The following is a 21,156-nucleotide window of genomic DNA, read 5'->3' on the forward strand; positions in this document are numbered from 1 at the left end:
ATGGAAGGCGGCTTTAAATTTCCCGTGTTTAAATTATAATTTTGACAACCTCCCGAGGATAATTGGCGGCCCTGTCAATGTTATTGGGGCCTTCCAGTTACTGGCGCCCCCATGTCTTAAGAAATGGCTAAAAGCATTCCTCTAGGCACTCCTCCCATTTTTATTTCAATTTTAATTTGTTGGAGTCGAGGCAATGTGGTTACAAAATCCGCTCAAGTTCACCAATCCCAAAGGGGTCGATAACTATTGAATACAACTCAAATTGGTGGATTTGGGATAAATTTGTTAGGAAATTCGGCTCTGACCGTCAAATTCAACTGTAAATTTCAACTTTAAGAAGTTGGAGTTGAATTTTGTGGAACTAGAACAAAATTTTGCACCAAAAATTGGTTAAATCCACCGATTTTTAACTCATCGGTAGATCTTGACCCGAATTTTTGTAACAAAATTTGACCCGAAAACATCGACCGGAGGAGCCTACGACCAAATTCGGTCAAACTGGATTTACCAAGTCAAATTGTGGGGCTTTAAATAACACTTATGGAAGGCGCCTTTAAAATTTCCCATGTCTAAATTGTAATTTTGACAACCTTATGAGGGTAATTGTGGAAACAGCCAGATGGTATTTATATTCTCGTGAGCCATACTACCCCTTCCCAGAGCAAGCTCGCGCGGTTGCGGCGTCCATAATCTAATCTCTATCTAACCCCCCTTCTTCTCCCCTCCGAAAACCCTAGCAAGGTATTATTCCCTTCTATTTCTTCCTACTCTAGTTTTTTCATTTCATCTCATTAAAGACACCTTATTCAATCTTTTTTCTAATATTTTAAATCATATTAGGTTACCCAATAATCTAATCTTCTTTATTTACCTCAAGCATTAGATTTTTGTTTTACTAGGGTTCTAGTTATCTGATTTTAGTTTGTTAGCTGAGGATTCCTGTATAGGGTTTTCATCTTGTCTGGTTTTACTCCATTTTGGTGGGTTTTCTTCTTCACTCTAACCTGTTTTTACTGCATTTTTGTGGGTTTTTCTTCTTTCTAATAAAATTAATATTTTTTTCTTATTAATGGTGTTTTTTGTGCATTTTCTTCTTTTGCTCACATTCAATAAAATGTCGACATGAATGAAACAATATATGGACCTCACAATGTCTAGGAGAACCTAGATCTGGGAATTGAGGATAACAGTATCGGTTTTATTTTCCCGTGTAGTGCATTTTTTATATATTTATGAGTGATACTATTGACATGAATGGAACATTGTTCTGTCATAAATTGTGTGATTCCAATAAGGCGAGGCGAGCAAATTTGTAGACCCATTGCTTTCGTTAGCTATGGGGCACCTCTTTTGGACTCATCTAAATTGGTTTATATCTTTGCTGAAATCAAGATCCAAATTATAGCTTTGACAGTGAATATTCGATAAATATTATCAAAAATTTCAGCTTAGTCTTTACATTCGACTGTCCATCCCTATTTGCTTGGGATGTAGTTTGCAGTTTCAGTTATCAACTAATTTCATCTGCAATTGTCTATTTTGCTTCTACTACTACAGATGAATAGGGACAAGCTTATAAAGATGGCTGGTGCTGTTCGCACTGGTGGAAAGGGTAGTGTAAGAAGGTTAGCTGAGTTTCTCCTCAATATATGTTCCAATTTCTGAAAAATGTACTTTTTGTTAGTTTTAGGCTGAAGTTGCTTAATTTTATGTTTTTTAGGAATTGTAGTGAGTTTTCTCTTTATTACAGATTCATGGGGCAAATTAAAGTTGGCTTAAAAATTTCTTTTCCAGCCATTTAGTTCGAAGATGCTTCATTTCCACTATTCATTATACCACATTTAAGCTCATTAGTTGTATTTTGCTTATTCTCTTAATGACAGAAAGAAGAAGGCAGTTCACAAAACAACCACCACAGATGACAAAAGACTCCAAAGCACTCTTAAGAGAGTAGGTGTGAATGCAATTCCATCCATCGAGGAAGTTAACATCTTTAAGGATGATGTAGTCATACAATTCTTAAACCCAAAAGGTAAACTTCACGGAAAGCATCACATGTATACTTTTATTTGGATTGACCTATCTTGATGTGGTTGTTCTGTTCCCTTTCTAAGTCATTTGGTACTTGTTCTTATGTTTCAGTTCAAGCTTCAATTGCTGCCAACACTTGGGTTGTTAGTGGATCTCCCCAAACGAAAAGTACGTTTTTCATTACCTTCCTATATGTTGTAAACATTTTTATGCTGTGAAGTGGTGTTCTTTTTTATTGTACAAATTTGACTCGCGTAAGTTTCATTGGTTGGGATCTGAATTTGTCTATCTTGTTTTGGGTAGAGGCCGCACAATACTCTTTTAAGGTTATTTTAAGCAACAGACTCTTAATTAAATTATTTTATGTTTGACTTCAATAGCTCCAAATCAGCTCGAGTCGGATATAAAAAAAACATTTTGAAATTTGATACTTGTCTACTAAGATCTCCAGTTAGGTTTCTGACCTGAATTTGAAAAACAAGAACCGTCCACCACTATAATTATGCATCATATTTCTACTATATACGGCTAGCATAGCCCAGACCGCTGCTAATCTTTTCTATTTCAGTGTGTCAGTAACCATTCAGTTTGTAGGCCGTTGTCTAATTTGTAAATATCATACCTTTGGTAAGATTTACAATGTGTACTTTGTTATCTTATATTGTAGTATAGCGCATTATTTACAATCGAAGTCAAAAGTGTTCTTGGTAACTACCACCTTGTTCAGGCTGGTGCATGCCATTTTAATATGTATCATTGAGGTATTCTCATAGTTGTATATTTAAAAAACACTTTGTTTAACATTTTGTTATTTGGTTCAGAATTGCAAGATATTCTCCCTGGAATCATCAATCAGTTGGGTACGTGATATTCTTGTCACTTGTTTCCCCACATATTTTTGACAATTTCTTCATCTAATTTATCAATAGCTTGCATCCTAAGTTGAAAAATTGGAAGTCTTGAAAGTAAGTTAAGCTGGTATTTTATCTATTGAACAGGGGCAGATAACTTGGACAACCTGAGGAAGCTCGCGGAGCAGTTCCAGAAGCAGATGCCTGGTACAGGTACAGCAGCAGTAGCTCAAGAGGATGACGATGACGATGTTCCTGAGCTTGTTGCTGGAGAGACATTTGAAGCTGCGGCAAACGAGGCTCAAACTGCAGCTGCTTAGATTTCTAGAAGAAGCTCTTTCTCTCCTTTTCTTATTTATCTCCTTGAAATCGTACTTTTTGAAGTTTATAGTAGTAGGTTTCAGTTGTTCTTTTTTGTGTTTATTATGTTAGAGGTGAAATTCTGAACAAAAATTAGTTGCAAAGCGCATCTATAATGAATGTTGGGTCAATCTCTTATCTGTTCGTCCAGAAATACTATTTTTATCTACCTGTTCAGAATAACAGTCCATCTGTTTTGTCATAAAATTGCACCATGAAGCTTGTTCAGTATAACATATATTTAGATCAAGTTTTTGAGTTTGAAGAAAGTTTCTAATCTTTGCAAGTGCTCATACCATACTTCCATAGATAGTCAGTTTGGTGGTAAAAATAATTAAGTTTTTTTATTACTTGCAATTTTGCTTTTATTCTTCTAACAACAAATAAATTATAGAAAATGGTTGTTTAGGTCTATTCATAACAATTAAGAAACGTAAGTTTTTGTATCAACTAATGTTGTCAAAGTATTATGGGCATTGATATATAAAGTTCAAAACTTGGAATTTAAAGATCTCTTCTTCTCAATGCTTCTTCCTTCTTTCTCTGAGTTAGTGATCGACATCATCATCTTCGCCAAATTTATATCGCTATCATCTTCTTCGTCATCATGCTCGAAGAAGGTCAGTTCGTGAAGAAGCTCTAACAATCAAAAGGGGAAACACCGCGCAATCAGGTAGGCAAGGGAGATCACTTGACCACCAGAGTTTCAAGAAAAAAAAACACTCAGATTTTGATTTCATTTTCTCTCATTAGAGGACATCATTATATCTAGCTCGATGATGAGATTTGAGCTCTTTGCCTGTTCAAATCTTGCCATATCTGTTAAAGACGAACGACCACTCTTCACATGATGACCAGTAACCTTAAAAAAATTTGTTATAATTGTTAAATCTTGACTTGCTAAATTTGGAGACGAATGATTGATGATGAATGGTAACTCTAAAATAAGTTTAGTATAAGGAACAACCACTCTCGCACATGCATCATTTTAAGGACGGATAATGGTTTGTTTTAAATTTTAGTGCACAACAACAAAAAAGTACAAAAATCAGTATCCTTCGAGATCCAGATGATAAAGATTGACGAAGTCCCCATTCTGGATGTTGTTGGAAGGCCGAAATAATGATTTGAATGAAGGGAATAATGAGAAGATTAGTAACTAAAATATTTATTGAACAAAATTGAGGATAAAGGTGGACAGATATGTTGGATTATGGTGTCTCCTAGTGTTCTAAGCGGAATCTCAAGATCTAATGTCTAACAGTAGTATCCCCAGGATCTCATGTATAAGCTAAATATGAACTAAGATTTTTGGTGATTTACCTTAATTGCTAATTCCTACAGACTAATACGATTGTTTTCTCGAAGACTAAGAGCTCCAATTGCAGCTCCTCTACTTGAGACACCCGAGCAATTAACTTGATCGCCCACCTTTCAAGTTAGCTAGAACTTCCCAGCAGTTAGACGAAGAACACCTTCTTCTTGATGTTGTAAAGATAGAAATCTAACGGAATTTACAAAAAGGTGGGGGTTTTAGTAATTATAAATGAAAGGTGGGGGTTTCAGTAATGTGCATTATGAAAAGGTGGGGGTTTCAGTAATTCCCCCTTATTTCTATTCTAATAAAGACCCTTATATAGAATTCCTAAGTTATAATCTCATTTAGACAAAGAAACTTCTATGGGCACACAAACAAACATCTAAGTCCCACTTAGATTGGGATCCTTTAAAAGGGAAACCCTAATAGGGTGGCCGACCAGATCAACCCCTTCGGGTTGGGCCTGGCCGGCCCCATAGTATGGCCGACTTTGCTTTGGCCAACCCTCCTTTGGCCAGATCTTAAGCTCGACCCATTATCCCTTTCTTTTGGGCTTATACTATCTTTGCGGCCTTTTGGACATATACATGGGTCTAACCCATACTTATGTCTCATCCCTCTGGTTATATCTTCCGATCAAATCGACACTCTTTGGTGTAACCGATATAAGATCCGAACGAAGTTAGCCGCGAATCGCCTAATGATTCGACGATCACAGTTGGTTTCTTGCTAAACATTACGGTTCCTAAAACGTCCGGACTTTGATGATCTTCTTCACCTCGCTACCCGGAAAGGAAGGTCTTAGTTTCAAGAAAGGGCTTACTTAAAAGAGCCTACTGCCTATGAGATATGAATTGACTACCCTCCTATGCTATGAAAGAGATATGAATGGACTACAACCTGCTTGGAAGGAAATAGATTCTCTCTTTTCTGAGCTACTTGCCCGTCACTAGAAAGATTTGGATCTACCGCTTGTAGGCTTGACTAAGATTCTCTAATCAAAGGCGCTTGCCTTGGAGTCCCGTAACTGATCAAGGCCAAGGCTTGATACGACCTTCCCTCTAGCTGGAACTGTACGCCGAAAGCAAACTTCAAGCTCCCCATTACTCAATTGGGAACGAGAAAAAACAAGCAAGGATTTGTCTCCAGAAAGCCGATAGAAACAGGGAATCTATCATCTACCGCTTACCCTCACTGAAAGACGGAAACAACCGGACAAATAATTAAGATCAGAGTAGTTCGTGGAACTCGCTTTCCATCTGTCTTTGCCTTTGACTTCTATACAAGATTTTCCGCCATACGAATGCTTTCTCTCCTCCTCGGCTGATGATCAATGAAAATATGGTGGAACTAGCAGATCGAGATCGGCGGCACATCGCATAGAAGGGAAGTTCATTATGAACTATGCGCCCAGCGAACTACTTAATGAAAACAAGCCGTACGAGCACTGAGAAGAGCTTCAAGGTAGAACCTATGAACGTAGATCGCATATAGTGTGTCGATCTCATCACCTTACCAACCAGGGCGTATGTATACGAAACTGGTGCACCACCTGACTGAGACCTGCGCTTCTTTGTCAACAACAGGAGCAAGAACGGGAAGAAAACCACCTTGTCGAGCTGGAAGACCACGGCATCAGGTAATGAGTCAGACGTAGCTAACCAAGACCGATCAATATCCGAACGGAACGGATTCGAACTTCTCCTAGAATAGTTTCCGGTGCGAAATGAAATTCATAGGATATATATGAGTAATTCAAAGGAAAAATATGAATATTTGATAGGATTCTATTCATTTTTGTAATGAACAAAACAAATAGGCTTGATTATGTATCACAATTTCATCACTACATCGAAGGCTTTTTTGAAAATATTTGGATAAGATAGCTCCTTTGGGAACCTGCTTCTTGATGCTACGATGCCGCCGATCCAGCTTAAGAGGAATTGCCGCATGTCTCGATAGCAATTCATCAACATCTTTTTTTTGCTTAGCCGCCGACAGATGATTCGATATCAGATTGTACGACAAGAGATTCAAGACCAGATGATTGATAGATTGACAAGTGGATCTCGAAAGAAAGCGGTTTGGTCTTCTCAATTGTTCCAAGGTTCCCCCCTTCAACTAGATTGAAGGATTGTCTTATCCGACAAATTGTGTGCATTGCCACTTTGATCGACGGGCATCTTCTTCAAGATAGACACTAGGGTTTCGGAGGAGGAGGAGGAGGAAGATGAGAAAGAAGTCCCCGTCGAACAAAAAGACGAGTTGGGAGGAAAACGATACGAGTCGTTAAATTAAAGTTCAACTATGTTTTATTATATTATATCAAAGTAATCCGAGCCATCGATTTCACATTTCAAAATATATAAATTGCGAAGGACTCCTAGACAATTTCCTTTATTAAAAAAGAATGTTTGTCACAATCAGTTTTTTCCCTTCTGTTTTATTTTATAGATTTATTAATTAATGAAAATAAAAATCGGATGGTGTTGGTTCTAGGGCCGTGTGGTGGGGGGTGCGGGCCGTGCGCCCGCACAGGGCCCTCCACCACAAGGGGCCACTTTTCTATTAGTTCCTGGTTTGATGAATGGGCTGTATGCAGAATTCTCATCAACAACTATAGTTCATCAAAGATCTCATTATCACTAAAGCAATATGCCAATAAAAATACTGATATGGAAGAAGCTAAGGAGGAAAAGGAAGCAGAAGATCTTGATATGTAGAAGGAGCTGGACGAAACACTAAAGCAAGTCTAGGTGTAAAACTAGTCCTCTTAATTTAGTAGTCAGTTGAAGAATTATATGTAAAGTCTGATTAATAAAAGACTGATATAGGGTTTGTTCAGAAGTAGGGTTCATGTATTTAGAAGAACTATATTGCACTTGATCCCGTTGAAGTCAATTTAGTCCGACCCCTCATTGGTATGTAGGCGGCCCTAAAGTTACCTGGGTTCGGTGCTTTTATATAATAAACAAAAAAAAGTGTTACGAAAGCGGAGAATCGGTGCTATTTTACTGTAAGGATATTAGTTAAGTGTTTGAAGTTATTTGACTGAATTGATGTTATTTTTATATTCTGAACTTGGTATCAAGGTTTTGTTAAGTGTCTGAAAATGTTTGTGACATTTTTTGCTAAAAGTTTAGCTGACTGGCGGGCCTGACTCATGAAATTTTAACTCAAAACTTTTTTGATCCATCTGAACGCTTTCTTCTGTTTAACTTTCACATTCTTACCAAAGTCCAGAGCAAATTACCTACTAGTTTTTTGAAATACAACCAAATCTTTACAAATAGCTGGCAAAATCAATATTACCAGTTCGACAGAAAACAAAAGATACACTGAGTTAAATTCTGAACCAAACTCTATCTGTTTAAATCGGGTGAGGTTGCTGGACTGAGCCCAATCCGGCCAACATCCAAATACACACAAGTGAAACAATTCAACCTAACTTTTTTTTTTTTTTTTGTTGAAAACAATTCAACCTAACTATCACCAAGAAAAATCACACATTCAACTGCCCCGAAAAAGATTAAGACATTAGAACTGCTCCTCCCAATTGAAAAACTCTGATTCAAATAAAAAAAAAATCATAAAAGAAAAAGAAATAGTGGGAAAAAAAGGAAGAAGAAAAAAAAAAGGTACAAGTTGCTTTCAATACTGATCTTTCAGAGCTTACCTCAGATGCTCAAATGCTCCTCTCTAGGCAAGCTGTGAATCGTGTCCGACCATCTCCCCGGTGAATGATCGCTACTATTGGAGGACACCTGAGCTTCTGCTCTCACCTCTCTGATCATTCTCAGTACTTCCTTCATAACTGGTCGACTCTCTGATGAAAGAGAAACACAAGCCATTGCAATATTTAAAAGAGATCCAAGTTTCTCCTCAGATGCTTCATTACCTGAGCTGGGATCTTCTCCTAATTCTTTCTCCTCTTCTCGAACTGATCGGACCCACTGAGGAATATCAGCACCGTGCTCTTGAACAAGGTCTTGAAAAGGTGTCTTACCAGTGAGAAGTTCTAAAAGAAGAACTCCGAAACTATAAACATCAGCTTGTTGTGTTAATGTCTTCCGTAAGTCTCTGCATTCAGGAGCTCTATAGAAGAGAGAAGAAGCACTTGATTCTTCAAGTGAGTCTGGGTCGCGAAACGAGGTTAAGCCATAATCTGTAAGACAGGACTCAAAATCTGAACCTAAGAGAACGTTCGATGATTTCAAGTTTCCGTGGGTTAGACCAGGGGTTTGGTGGAGGTAAACTAATCCGATTGCCAAATCTTCTGCTATTTTTAAGCAGGATGTCCAGTGAAGGGGCTTCCCACCACCTGAAGTTCTTGATCCTGCAGAGTAAGTTGACAAGGTTAAATAGCAAGATACAAATGATCGCATCAACACGTCATAGCATCACAACTAGCGGGCTCAATCATCTTGCGTTCAATTCAGGATCGGCTAGATATTCTTTAGTTTGTCCACATTTCCGGTGTCCTGTCATGCTAGAATTATTGTTTTACCTATAAAAACTAGGGTTTTGGAGGGAAAAGAGATCAGGAATTATAATTCAAATAGAATACTCTAGTAAAGGTTTCCCAATAAGGCAAGAAAAGAAGCACCCAAGCAAATGAGAATAGACAAAGGACATTTGATATATGCTACAGCTATATTTAGTCATGTACATTCCTCACTTTAAAGAAAGCTTGACCCTTTTACATCACTTTATTTAAATAATTGACTCAATCTTGTAGTTTCCTCATGCAAGGACAATCTACCCACAAAGTCTACTGATTAAATGACCCAATTTCAAATATGAGGTAGTCATAAACTCAAAATATGACTAATAATTATTTTTCTATTTCTGTTTGTGGTTGAGATCTTCAAAAATTCACATCAAATGCATTGGCCTACTATACAAAAGAAAATGCATTGGCCCATATGGGCCCATATGTTACTCATCAAATCTATCAGTCAAGGACTAACTAAATGTCATCCTCAAGCAAAAGTTTACGTGTTTTGTTGCTGTGAAGATGATCTACACGACAAAATAAGCGACCCCTCACGACCCTCTCTTAGTTGATGATTAACTAATCTACGGGTGAATACAAATACAAGTTATAAATCCGAAAAAAAATAAACAATGGTAATGAATGGAATTGAGGAGGATGAGATGTTACCGTGAATAAGGGAGAACAAGCTTCCATTAGGGAAGTAATCGTATACGAGTAGCCGTTCTTCCTTAGCTTGAAAATAAGCTCTGACAGGTACCAAATTAGGGTGTCTGAGTCTCCCTAGCACATCCATCTGCCTCCTGAATTCCTCAAGCCTCGGATACATAGAATCTTTCAACCTTTTCACTGTAACTATGAACCCCGACTCCATTACGGCTTTATACGTGCTACCAATTGTCCCTCTTCCTAATGTTTCTGCTGATGCTTTCAACAAATCCTCCAAACTATAACTCATTTGTTGATCACCAGGTCCACAAAACACCAAACTCCCCAAACCCTCATTCTCCCATGAAAATTTACCTTGTTTTGCCCCATTGTTTCCACCAGTACCCGACCCCTCACCTCCCATTCCACCTCCACCACCTCCTCCAATGGCAGTTTCACCTTTGTTCCTCAAATCACGTGATCCGTCGACGGGCCTCTTCTTCTTCTTGGTGTTCTTATATACTATCCACAAGATTACCAAACAGATTAACACGAAAACAAACCCGGCAACACTTCCTGCAATAATTATTATAAGTTTTCTCTTGCTTTTGTGCTTTGATGGAGGTGAATGAACAATAAATGGAGACCCATTAGGGCTATTTGATGGAAATGTATTGTTGCAGACCTTATTAATCTGTTCTCCACATAGATTGAAGTTACTAGAAAATGATGAGGAATTGAATTGCATGAGTGCCGGAGTCGAGGGAATCTCACCGGAGAGTCGATTATTCGAAACATTCAAGAATTTAAGACTTGTTTGATTAAGAGGTGGAATTTCTCCGTCCAACTGATTATCTTGTAAATAAAGAACATAAAGTCGCCGGAGTTTGAGCAGAGAAACAGGAATTAGTCCAGAAATTAGGTTTCCGGACAATATTACGACTTTTAATCGATGAAGATCAGTAATGGAGGTGGGAAAATGACCAGTAAATTGATTATCATTTAGGAAGAGGGATTTCAAATTGACTAAACCAGAAAGATTAGGGATTTCACCAGAAAGAGAGTTTCCTTTAAAACTTAAAACACGAAGTTGATCAAGCTGATTTAAACTCTTGGTATCTAGGGTTCCAGTTAGGTTTAAATGTTCTAAAACTAATTTAGTAACTCTTCCTCCTGTACATTCTCTGATTCCTTCCCATTTACAGAAATCTGATCTATCACTCCATTGAAGTTTATTTGAAGGATCAATCCTTGATTTGAGATTTAAAAGTGCTTTCATATCATCTGATCTTACTAAACTAAGATTTAATTGTAGAGAGAGAAAGTAGAATAATACTAAAACATACCTTCTTGAACTTGAAATTGAAATTAGGGATTTCATTTCAATCTTTTACAAAGTGAAATGAGATCTTTAAAACTTTATCACTTTTTCTCTTTTTAATTCTTCCTTTTCTTCATCATTTCATGGATCTTAAAAAGAGAAAATCTTCAAATCTGTATTCTCTTTCTCTCTGTATTCTCTTTTACTTCCTTTTTAGCTTCTTCAACAAAACATAAACAACACTATTAACTTGATAAGAAAATGTCACCATCTTCATAACAGAAAAACCCATAAGAAATTAACCGACTTGATTTGTTCACTGGTTGTTGACAGCTCATAAACAGTGGTGGTAGAGTAGAAGATCAATCAATGAAATGGAAACCCTAGTTTCATAAAAACCCAGATTTTCAAGTAAGCTACTTTGAAGAGTAAATCATTAATGGTGGTTGGAGACTACTGTTCTTTTTTTTCTCTCTCTCTCATCACGGACAAATGGCGTTAAGTTCACGTGATTTTAACAGAGAAAGTAGCAGAGGATGATAATAAATTTCTTTACTTTTTCTAAACTACCTAGGGTTTTTAAAACCTCTCTCTATCTATCTGTTTCTCTCTCATCAAACCCATTTCGGAACTGATGGGGTCTAATACTTTACTAGATCAAATTGTCAGAAATGTAGACGAAGTGGGTGAGAAGAGAGGGACTGAAAAATGTAGTCCAAATTAAAGAAGAAGAGAATTCAACTAATAAAAGAGTCAATATCAGTCTCACTGCTTCTAGGAGACTGAAAGGAATTGAATTGAAATCTGATGAGAAAACAAGAAAAAGAGAACTAGAGATTCTGATTCCTAAGGTAAAAAATGACTCAAGAAAATCCCAAGAAAGAGAATCAGACTCAGTGGGTTTCCATTACTACTAACATAATAATTCATGAAAGATGTAGAGGGAGATAATAAACAAGATTGGAGAAAAGCAAGGGCATACACGCTCTCACTCTCTCTTTTGAATGATCTTTCTCTCTCTAGGAGTGAAACCCAACAGAGAGACAACTGACAATAGTTAAAGCAATGATGACAGCAAATTAGTAGGGTTTTGCAGGCCCAGGGACCCACTTATTACACGTGGAAAATCTATATAACAAAACAGGAAGGTTGTGACTAGGACAAGCTGACTAGGACAATCTAATATATAAAAACACAAAAGTTGTGACTAGGACAAGCTGATTAGGACAAAATAATGACCCAAAACTTAAACTGGACCGTTGAATAAGACTATGGGCACCACTGAGTAAGATGAACAAGCCCTTCATCTCCAAACCCTTCGTCTCCAAACCCGTGTCTCTTTTTCTCTCTCTCTGTCTTTAATCTTCTTCAAAACTTAAAACGACAGAGGATGAAAAAGAAAGAGTGAATTACTTTTTAAATGGAAAAGTGGATTACTTCAACCCTGAATACTCTACAGAAACTGGTTCATCTTCCAGGGCAAAGCAGAAGTTAGGAAATCAGATAAGGTCTTCATAAATCAAAGATCTGGTAACTTGAGAAAAAAAAAATCTTCATGGCGACTGTTAGAATTTCTCTTAAGATCTGGTAACTTGAATTCAACAACCAATTTTATGCATCTAGCTTCTTGGTGATGAGTTTTTTGGTAAGTGACCGATAGATTGAAGATTTTTCCACATGAGTAAGTAAATTTGAAGTCTCAATTTCATTAGTTATTGATGCTAATCTAGCTTCTTTTGGTTTATCTGTTTTTTCAGATCTTTGGAATCGAGGTTGAAAAATTGAATCTTCCACTAGAGGTAATCACTTCTTAAAGTTATCTATCATTATAATATTCTAAGTTAGGTTAAAGAATTTGGTTTAGAAATTACCAATAACATTGAAAGAACAAATTGAAATATTTATGCCAACAGTTCAGGCAATCTTTGAATGATTGAATAACTTGTGAGACATTCAACTTGCAAGAAACAACTTTTGTTTTTTATATATTAGAAACTATCAATTTGCAAGAAAATTATTTGGTTTTTAGTAATTCGTATATGATGTATTTGATATAAAGCCTGAGAGAGAAAAAGAAGAAGGAATGAGAGAAAGAAACTCGAACTGCTTTTGGTAGCTTGTAAGTTCTTTGTGAAGGTCTACTCTGAAAATAAGGATAGAAGACATCCAACTCGTGATGTTTATTAATAATCTGCACACCAGTTCAAGAAACCACAATACCTTTTCTTTGCAGCTTCAAAGATGTTTTCGTTGATGTTGCTACTGGTTCCGGAAAAAACCCTAGCTTTTGTTGTCCCACTCATTGAGATTCTTCGACGTTCTTCTGAATCACCTAAATCTCACCAAGTAATATTGAGATCCAATTCAGTCTTCAGATTATTGAAATAAATTTAGGGTTAGAATTGTTGGTAACTTTAGTTTCACTTTCTTGCCTTAACTGAAACTAAACTTAGTGATATTTAAGTAGATAAGATTGTTAAGTAGAAAGTTCCTCAACGCTCAAGTTAGGATTTTGAATGTAATCTGAAGTTGTAATATTACCTTATAGTTTATATTAATTGCTATAATCACTTCATTTTCTTTTCAAGGGAGAGTTACAAGGATACAAGACATTTACTTGAGATCTTTTTGGAAATTGGGTTGTGATTAGGTTCAGCTTTCATTGAAGGGTTTTTTTTGGGTTTAGTATTTTGTTGATAACTTGAATGTTGATTTGTTAAGTTCTTCAACTCTGTTCTTAAGTTGAGTTATAATTTAGTCTATCTCTATTTAGAATTCAGTAAAATAGAAGATTTGAAGAGAGAGAGGTCATCTTCTCTACCATGGGTTGTCTCTTCTAGCAACACAAAGATCTCAAGTTTCCTTACTTAGGGATTACCTGATAACTCAACCTCCATTAGAGCTCGCAGTTTAAGTTCTTATGGAAGATTTGAAGGGAAGAAAAAACCAAGATGGAGGAGTTCTTTCAACTCAAAATTGAAGTATTTTTGGCTGATGTGAAATATTTTTTCTATATGTTCATTGCTTAGATTTGGAACTAAATTTGAAGTATATTACAATACTTGTAATGTATGATTAACCCAAGACTATTGCAATGACATTTAGTCAGGGCTCATCTCCCTAGAGCATGGGTTTTCATCCTACTCAGCAAACTCTACTTTTGGGTTAGTTTCTCTTACCCTCTATGTTCCTTTCTGCAGCGTTCAGTGATTCGATGTGATAAACTTAAATATGCTATTACCCTCTAATTTTTAGTTGACTAATATCTGCTATTAATGCTCCAGTTGGTACCAATGTTGGGGACATTCATTGTGGGAAGTTGGTTCTCGAGAGATTGTTTGTGAAAAACTTCAAGGTTTTGGATCTTGGACCTTGGTCAATGACACTGCAGGTATATTCCCTTCCTCACACAGGGTTATACTTCGAAAAAAATACTTGGAATTCTCTTTGTCGTTCATTCCTCTTCAAGAAGAAATGAACGACAATTTAATCATGCGCTTAGTCAAGGCAAAATTAAAATATAATTCGATGAAATTCAGGCAGCTCTTGCTAAGCATCCCACTGTATCTGTGAACCGTAATATTTGAAGCCCTTTTATTTGGTAAGCAACTGCGACCGCCAGTATTTTATTTCTAATGCACCTGATTATTCATTAATTTGGTATCTTACAATTGAGCAGGGGTGGCTATTCTAGACACATTGTGCAGATATACTCTTATCATGGAGGGGATGATGCCCAACAACACTTGAAGGTACGTTTACTAATTACCTTATATTGATTATATCGTAGAGTTTTGTATGAATTGAATGTACTATTTTCTTTTATGTACATGTTTGCTGTTTTATGGTCCTAATTCCAACTTCACCTTTTCTTTCTAGATTGTCGCACATGCTGGTGGGGTAAATGATCTTGCATTCTCTCACCCCAACAAACAACTATGTGTTGTGGCCTGTGGTGACAACAAGACCATTAAGGTTGATTTTTTGCAACGTTAGGGTGGAGGTATGATGTTAGATTAGGGTGGAGGTATGATGTTAGATATGGTTATTTTAGGTGTCAGTGTATATAATTCTATTTGTAATGTAACCCTCAAATGAAGGCTTACCCTTACGTGGAATGCTAAGATTCGTAGCTTACAGAAATTTATCGTGAGCCCATATCTTAAATATGAACTAAACGTATTTGATGATTTTAAATTTGAAAATTGTCTTGAACCCCCTTTTGTAATAATTCGACAATTTGATTTTAACTTAATTGTTTACTATCTCTTTGCTTTTCACCTTATTGTTTTCTACTTATACGTTTACTATCTCAAAAGCAAACGAATAAAAGGAAGAAGAAGAAGATTAACAACAACAACAACAAACACAAGAGTTCTTTGATCTCTACCATTTGAGTCTTCTTTAATTGAAAGGGGATAACTGTTGGGGTTAAGTTATTATGACGGGTAAAAAGGTTTAGTGATGATTCAATCATTACTCTTAAATAGTCTCGAGTCTATATTGTAATAATTTTATTGTTTGTTGTCCAAAACCATAAAAAAAAAAAAACTAATTTGTGAGTTTCGTAGCACTGATGTTTTAATATAGTTGTTGGATTTTGGTTGTTATTTCTTGACACTTCAATGAATTTGACACAAGGAGTGGTAACTGGTGAGGAGTATCTCTATGTAGACTATCTCCGTATGTATCTACACAAAAAAAAAAAAGCAAACATTTGTGCCACATACATCCTTTTTCAATGATAGATAAATTGATCTTATTCTCATCCAAAATTCCTTCCTTTTTATACCGGTTTCAAACTTCAATTCATAATAACATGCTCCGTGCCGAAGGCACGACAAAACCCAAAAGTTGTGACTAGGACAAGCTGACTAGGACAAGAAGAAAAAGAAAATGCCACCTAGATTGAAACATGGCACCTTCTCTTGACCCTCCATTCTTTGATCTAACGATTGACAAGAACATAACCTTACACCTTCTCTCATTAACACTCGGGTGACTCTTCAGTCTCAAAGGAGGTTAAAAATTCAATTTTCTTCAATTTCTTCTTCCCCATGTTCATCTGGGTTTGGATTCGATTTGATATTTCTTCTTTCTTCCATCTCTACGACTTTCTTCTGAGGTTTTCAAATCTGTAAATTCAGATCATAAACTTATGCCTTGATTAAAGTTTCACCAAATTCAGTTCTTTCCCGTATCATCTCCCCCCACAATCACCTCTTTACCAAATCTTTGGAGATTCCTGTATCATCTCCAGTTTCCGTCAGAATTATTGTGAATTCAGGACAACTAACTTCATGATAACTAACTTAATGTGAATTCAGATGAACTGAATTATTGACTGTTGGTGAGGAAGGAAGGAGAAGGTAGTGACTCTTGAGGGTGGAAAGTTTTGGCGGACATGTATAATCATCTTGGTTAGTTTTGCTCATTCTTGATTAATGGATTTCTCTTTGAAAAGTCATTTTACAAATCCAGCCCCATGTTATCAGATTGTTCGTGTTTATGGTGTTCGATGAAATGTGTGAAAGAGAAAGAGTTGTTGATTCATGGGGGTTATTAGTTGATGGTAATATAAAGGGTTTCAATTTTGGTGAAACTTTGTTTGTTGTTGAATATATGCTAATCAAAGGGTTGAACCTAACCAATTAAATTTGATTTAGGTTTATATCATTTTTGGATATTTTGATCTCATGGTTGTCCAATTTAGCTTGCATATATTTGATCATGTTTCCTAATTTTAATGTACAGGGTGGATTTATTACACTCGACGCACCAACAATTACTTTTATACGTCAATCAATGCGATCGACATCTTGCGGTACCTCAATCTCTAATGGTTAAATGATTAATATCTTCATGTTTTAGCTATGAAATTTATCTTCCTCTTTTGTCTATGAAAAAGCTGCACCAATAATATTTCTATATAGGATTAACACTGCAACTGTGATTCACCCTACAGGAAAAAGTTTTTTACTACAAACAAGAAAGAAAAGCAGCACAATGTGTTTTCATGAAGCTCAATGTGTTCCAAGATTGCGGCTATGGTTATAATTGATCTTGATTTCTTTCTTTATTATAATGATTTAATTTTATAGACAGCTGGGATCCCAAAGAAACTAGCCCTTACTATTGGTACTGCTGTTGACAACAGAAGAAGAAACTGGTCATTGGAAGGTCTCTAAGGTAATGTCCAGAGGCTGAAGACATACAAGGCTAAGCTTATCAATTTACCAAGGCGTGCAGGCAAATTCGAGGTAAAAATAGTCAGAATCATTATTCCGTCGGAATATGATAATTTCTTTTCATACTATTTTATCTATTCGATCGATTTTACTTTTATAAAGCATTCATTAGTCGTTTCAAAAAATTGAAATATAAGGTAGCTTGTCAACATCTAATTTATGGGTCTTCACGTTTTGTTCAGAACGGGGACTCAACTGCAGAAGAGTTGGCATCAGCTACTCAAGTACTAGGTGACTTCATGGCCATTACCTGTGAAAAGCTAGAGGTCAAGCTTGTGAAGGTAACAGAAGAAATGAAGTCTCTCAAGGCTTACCAAAAGCTTCGTTTGGAACGTACCAACAAGTGCCACGTGGGAGCAAGGTTGAAGAGAGCCGCTGAGGCCGAGAAGGAAGAGAAGAAGTGAAGTGCTAAAACTTCAGGTAATTGAACTTGTTGAGAAAATAGGTTCTGGTAGCGAGAAAAGACTTAAGTTTTGTTTGGATTATTATAACAGAGTTGGGATTTCAAATATTGGTTGCACTTTAATGTTTTGAAAGAATTGTGGTAGGTTAATATATGATGGTTGTGTATTTCACGCAATCAATCAACTATCTATATAGATTAGTCTTGTTTTAGTTGATTTTTATACTAAGTCAGGACTGTAATCTGACTTGGGTTCTGGATTAACATGAGTGAGGGTTGTTGTCTGTCGTCTCTTTATAAGTCTTAAATTTTAACCTTTGTCTCTGACTGGTTTAAGAATTTGGAGGATCTTGATTTTTGTGGCCTAAAGTTTGGATTTGGTTTAAAACTTATTTGCTTAGGAGGCCTGCTTATTATGTTCTGTCTTTCTTGTAAATTTGATCCTGAATTTGATTTTTTCCCCTCTTTCCTATCCCATGTTTTGATTTTGAAGGGCTGGTGTTAAGATTATTAGAAATTAAATGATAACAATGCTAGGAATTGGTGGAGAAAGGTATTGTTATTACTTTTGTATTGATTTCAGTTTTTCGGTTCATGATGTGCAGTAGTATATGAAGCACTTGGTGTAAGTATCTATACTGCACTTGGGGTAAGTTCTGATATTTCGTATCAAAACTTCAATTGAACTTTACATTTTTTTTCTTGCATTTATGGATTAGCTCATCTGACTTGATAAATTTGGTTACTTTTGTCTCTTCGTTTTTGATAATTAACTCACTAATTTAACTCACTAATCAACTTGATAGACTCATTGCATTATAGATTAGCTTATATTACTTGGTCAATTTTGATTCTTTTCAACATTGTAGGTATGAATTATGTTATCTGCCAAGTACCTTCAAATAACATGATACAAATTCCTTGTAAATGAAGGATGTAGGATTGAGAGGTCTAGCGAGGAAGAAAATTGAAGAAACCAAGCACTTACGTGGAAGGATGATTTTAAAGAGGCCTATGGCCGAGTTCTCATCTCTGAGAACAAAGACAGTCTTCCACAGTATAATGGGTTCTTCGATAATGACAAAAAGCAAGTATAATCTTTCTCCTCCTCTTTATTTTCTATAAACATACTTTTCGTTCTCTTTATTTTCTATAAACTTACTTCTCTTTATTTTCTATCAACCAGTTCATTGGTTCAACTGCTTCATGTTCAATGAATGATGTGCGGTATGCAGGTAAGTAAAAGGTAGTGATGGACATAGATAACTCGGAAGAGCAAATCATATGAGTTTTCCTCTGTATCCCCTTCACGCTATTTGGTTTCTCAGTTTTTAGGTCTTCTAGAGATGAAAAATAATCCCAAACATTGAGTTGGGTATGTAAAGTTTGACGGGATATGGTAGTTTATTTTAACCATGTATTATCAATCAAAAATATAATAAGATTCAACTTAACATCTATTACTGTCTCTCCACCTATGAAACAATTTAAATCCTAATTCCACCAAGTTCCTCCTATCATTTCTATTTATTAGTTAGGTTATGTCATCTTAATTGTAGATGTTGCGATTAAAACCCTTGATTTTCTCAAACATGATTTACGTAAAATTACATTTCAGTTGTTGTATCTATATGAGTACATCTGTTTCTAATATTTTTCGATCAAGACATATCCAGTTATTTCTTTTTAATTGGTTCATTTATCATTCGGTCTTCATAAAATTAACAATTTTTTTTATACACGTATATTTCATGTGAATAATGTGAAATTCTTCATGTATCATTCCTGTTTTTTATATTTTTCAAACCGTTTTGTGATTCATGCAGAGGTGTACGACAAAATATGCTTAATGAACCAATAAAATATGACAATGACATGCCAATACTTAACCTTGCGAAAAGTAATGAGAACCCAAATCCATAACCAAATGTTATACCAGCTACCCTTTTCATAGGTGAAGATGGAATTAATAGTGAAGGGAACAACGTCAAATGAGGAAATAGTAAAAATCCTAGCACCTGAGGTTTGAATGTCGACAACCCCCAGTTCAGATTGAGATGACTTCCTATTAGCTTCAAAAATTACATATCAGAGTGACAATTTTTAAAAAATATCAAATCATTTCAGCTATGTATAAGAATGAATGTTATCATATTGGGGTTCGTTACAATAACAAAGAAAACCTAAATAGTATCAAACTTCAATTAGACAACCCTAAACTTCAACTAAAGAACCCTAAAACTTTAAGAAAGGAATCCTGAAACTTTAATGAACATATGTTATGAAATGCCATGAATTAAGAAACTTATGGCATGAAACAAATAAATATAAAGTTAAAAGAATCAACAATATCTTATTGCATGGAATTCCATTGCCGTAAATAAGAACCTAAAACTTGATCAAGATTAAACTTTGAGAGTTTAAGAATGGAAACCTTGTTCAAAAGAAATGGTTCACAAAATACATATTATCACCATTTTCAATCACGAACACGAAGTTCTCCCCTTTCAAGGAGATGATGGTGTTTCCGATCTCCCATTTTATTCAATTTCATTTGTATTTCTCAACCTCGCATTATCTCCATCTGTGTCCCCCATTTGCAATTTCAGCACTGGAGACTACTCGCTTCATCGATTTCTTCACTCCAATCAATGAAACCAACAAAGTTCAGAAAAATAGTTCATTTGAAACTAAGAGTTAAGAAATAATGGATTGGGGGAAAAGTAAACTATGTAGAAACCTTAAAGGCGAAGAAACCTTGGAAACCAAAATTTGCGATTAGTTTAAAAAAATCTAGAGAGGTTTTTACAAAGGAAAGTCGTGTTGTAGGAAAGTAAACAATAAAAATTGAAAACTTCAATATGGGAGAAACATCAAACACCAAGAATTTGACCTCCTTTATAAAGGAATCAATCAAAATAAATAAAGATAACAAGTGCGTTTTACCAGTTTTGGAATCCTGCAGTTTTTTGCTGCCACATATCGACGGTTTATAATGCAACCATGGAGAAATTTTGGGTTTTGAGAGTTAGAGATGATGTTCTATGTAGTTGTTCACATAGATGTGGTAGAGAGCGAAAGTGACCTTCATTTTAGAACTTGATTAATGTAAATAAATAAAGTTAAGATCAGTAAAAGATTAAAAGACTGTATATGGTGAAGTTGAAGATCCCGTAGGAAATGAGAAAAGAAAATCATTGGTCTCAGAATAATGTGGACTATAAGGTCTCTCATACATATTTAGTGTCGGACCATATCCATCACTAATTCGACCATCTCTACACATCCGTCGGTATTCTCCTAGGGTCATACGAGATCTGTCAGGCTCAAATGGTCTATTCCCCTCACTAATCGAAATATCCCTACACATCCGTTGGTATTCACTTAAGGTCATATCAGGTCGGTTAGTGCGGGGAATCCTCGAAATAAGCTCATCATCATCAACATCGAATGACCAACCGTTATAAGAACGAGCCATGAT

General features: G+C 35.9%; 2 protein-coding genes and 3 long non-coding RNA genes across 11 annotated transcripts; 3 read left to right on the plus strand and 2 right to left on the minus strand.

The window, feature by feature from the left end:
- Nucleotides 1–681: 681 nt before the first annotated feature.
- Nucleotides 682–3,449, plus strand: LOC147566462 (nascent polypeptide-associated complex subunit beta-like). Its single transcript, XM_086652969.1, has 6 exons — nt 682–741; nt 1,558–1,625; nt 1,884–2,032; nt 2,143–2,199; nt 2,853–2,891; nt 3,030–3,449. Exons 2-6 carry the CDS (start codon nt 1,558–1,560, stop codon nt 3,200–3,202), a joined length of 486 nt encoding a protein of 161 aa, XP_086509095.1. The 5' UTR covers nt 682–741; the 3' UTR covers nt 3,203–3,449.
- Nucleotides 3,450–7,802: 4,353 nt separating this feature from the next.
- Nucleotides 7,803–12,080, minus strand: LOC147566463 (inactive leucine-rich repeat receptor-like serine/threonine-protein kinase At1g60630). 3 transcript variants are annotated; one of them, XM_086652971.1, is made up of 5 exons: nt 11,231–12,058; nt 9,725–11,146; nt 8,237–8,896; nt 8,043–8,126; nt 7,803–8,004 (listed from the first exon to the last, which is right to left on the minus strand). In XM_086652971.1, the coding sequence occupies exons 2-3, from the start codon at nt 11,082–11,084 to the stop codon at nt 8,238–8,240; spliced, it is 2,019 nt and encodes a 672-aa protein (XP_086509097.1). In that variant the 5' UTR covers nt 11,085–11,146; nt 11,231–12,058; the 3' UTR covers nt 7,803–8,004; nt 8,043–8,126; nt 8,237. The 3 variants fall into 3 exon arrangements, with proteins under 3 accessions (XP_086509097.1, XP_086509098.1, XP_086509096.1); XM_086652972.1 differs by having other exon boundaries at nt 8,043–8,074; nt 9,725–12,080; XM_086652970.1 differs by having other exon boundaries at nt 9,725–12,079.
- Nucleotides 12,081–12,354: 274 nt separating this feature from the next.
- On the plus strand, nt 12,355–14,626 carry LOC147566464 (uncharacterized). 2 transcript variants are annotated; one of them, XR_015237435.1, is made up of 5 exons: nt 12,355–12,669; nt 12,782–12,823; nt 13,258–14,188; nt 14,309–14,415; nt 14,564–14,626. It is a non-coding gene; the product is annotated as an uncharacterized LOC147566464 (long non-coding RNA). The 2 variants fall into 2 exon arrangements; XR_015237433.1 differs by lacking the exons at nt 12,355–12,669; nt 12,782–12,823 and having other exon boundaries at nt 13,037–14,188.
- A 1,355-nt stretch (nt 14,627–15,981) lies between these two features.
- LOC147566465 (uncharacterized) lies at nt 15,982–19,133 on the plus strand. Of its 4 annotated transcripts, none has more exons than XR_015230469.1 (7): nt 15,982–16,444; nt 16,779–16,848; nt 17,126–17,284; nt 17,455–17,692; nt 18,281–18,324; nt 18,545–18,766; nt 18,862–19,133. It is a non-coding gene; the product is annotated as an uncharacterized LOC147566465 (long non-coding RNA). The 4 variants fall into 4 exon arrangements; XR_015230467.1 differs by having other exon boundaries at nt 18,609–18,762; XR_015230468.1 differs by having other exon boundaries at nt 16,039–16,444; nt 16,990–17,284; nt 18,609–18,766.
- Nucleotides 19,134–19,987: 854 nt separating this feature from the next.
- LOC147566466 (uncharacterized) lies at nt 19,988–20,863 on the minus strand. The gene is made up of 2 exons (XR_015237436.1): nt 20,622–20,863; nt 19,988–20,312 (listed from the first exon to the last, which is right to left on the minus strand). It is a non-coding gene; the product is annotated as an uncharacterized LOC147566466 (long non-coding RNA).
- Nucleotides 20,864–21,156: the final 293 nt, after the last annotated feature.

The sequence above is a fragment of the Eschscholzia californica genome, unplaced genomic scaffold (assembly GCF_041429995.1).
Source record: "Eschscholzia californica isolate CP2 unplaced genomic scaffold, dmEscCali1.0.p SCAF_1, whole genome shotgun sequence".
Classification (NCBI taxonomy): Eukaryota; Viridiplantae; Streptophyta; class Magnoliopsida; order Ranunculales; family Papaveraceae; genus Eschscholzia; species Eschscholzia californica.

Excerpts from the sequence above, each read along its gene's own strand:
- LOC147566463 (XM_086652972.1), bottom strand. The coding sequence starts at position 11,084 with ATGAAATCCCTAATTTCAATTTCAAGTTCAAGAAGGTATGTTTTAGTA. Across the intron at positions 8,897-9,724 it reads CTTGTTCTCCCTTATTCACG|GATCAAGAACTTCAGGTGGT; the intron begins GTAACATCTCAT and ends CTTACTCTGCAG.
- LOC147566462 (XM_086652969.1), top strand. The coding sequence starts at position 1,558 with ATGAATAGGGACAAGCTTATAAAGATGGCTGGTGCTGTTCGCACTGGT. Across the intron at positions 2,200-2,852 it reads TGGATCTCCCCAAACGAAAA|AATTGCAAGATATTCTCCCT; the intron begins GTACGTTTTTCA and ends TATTTGGTTCAG. Across the intron at positions 2,892-3,029 it reads TGGAATCATCAATCAGTTGG|GGGCAGATAACTTGGACAAC; the intron begins GTACGTGATATT and ends TCTATTGAACAG.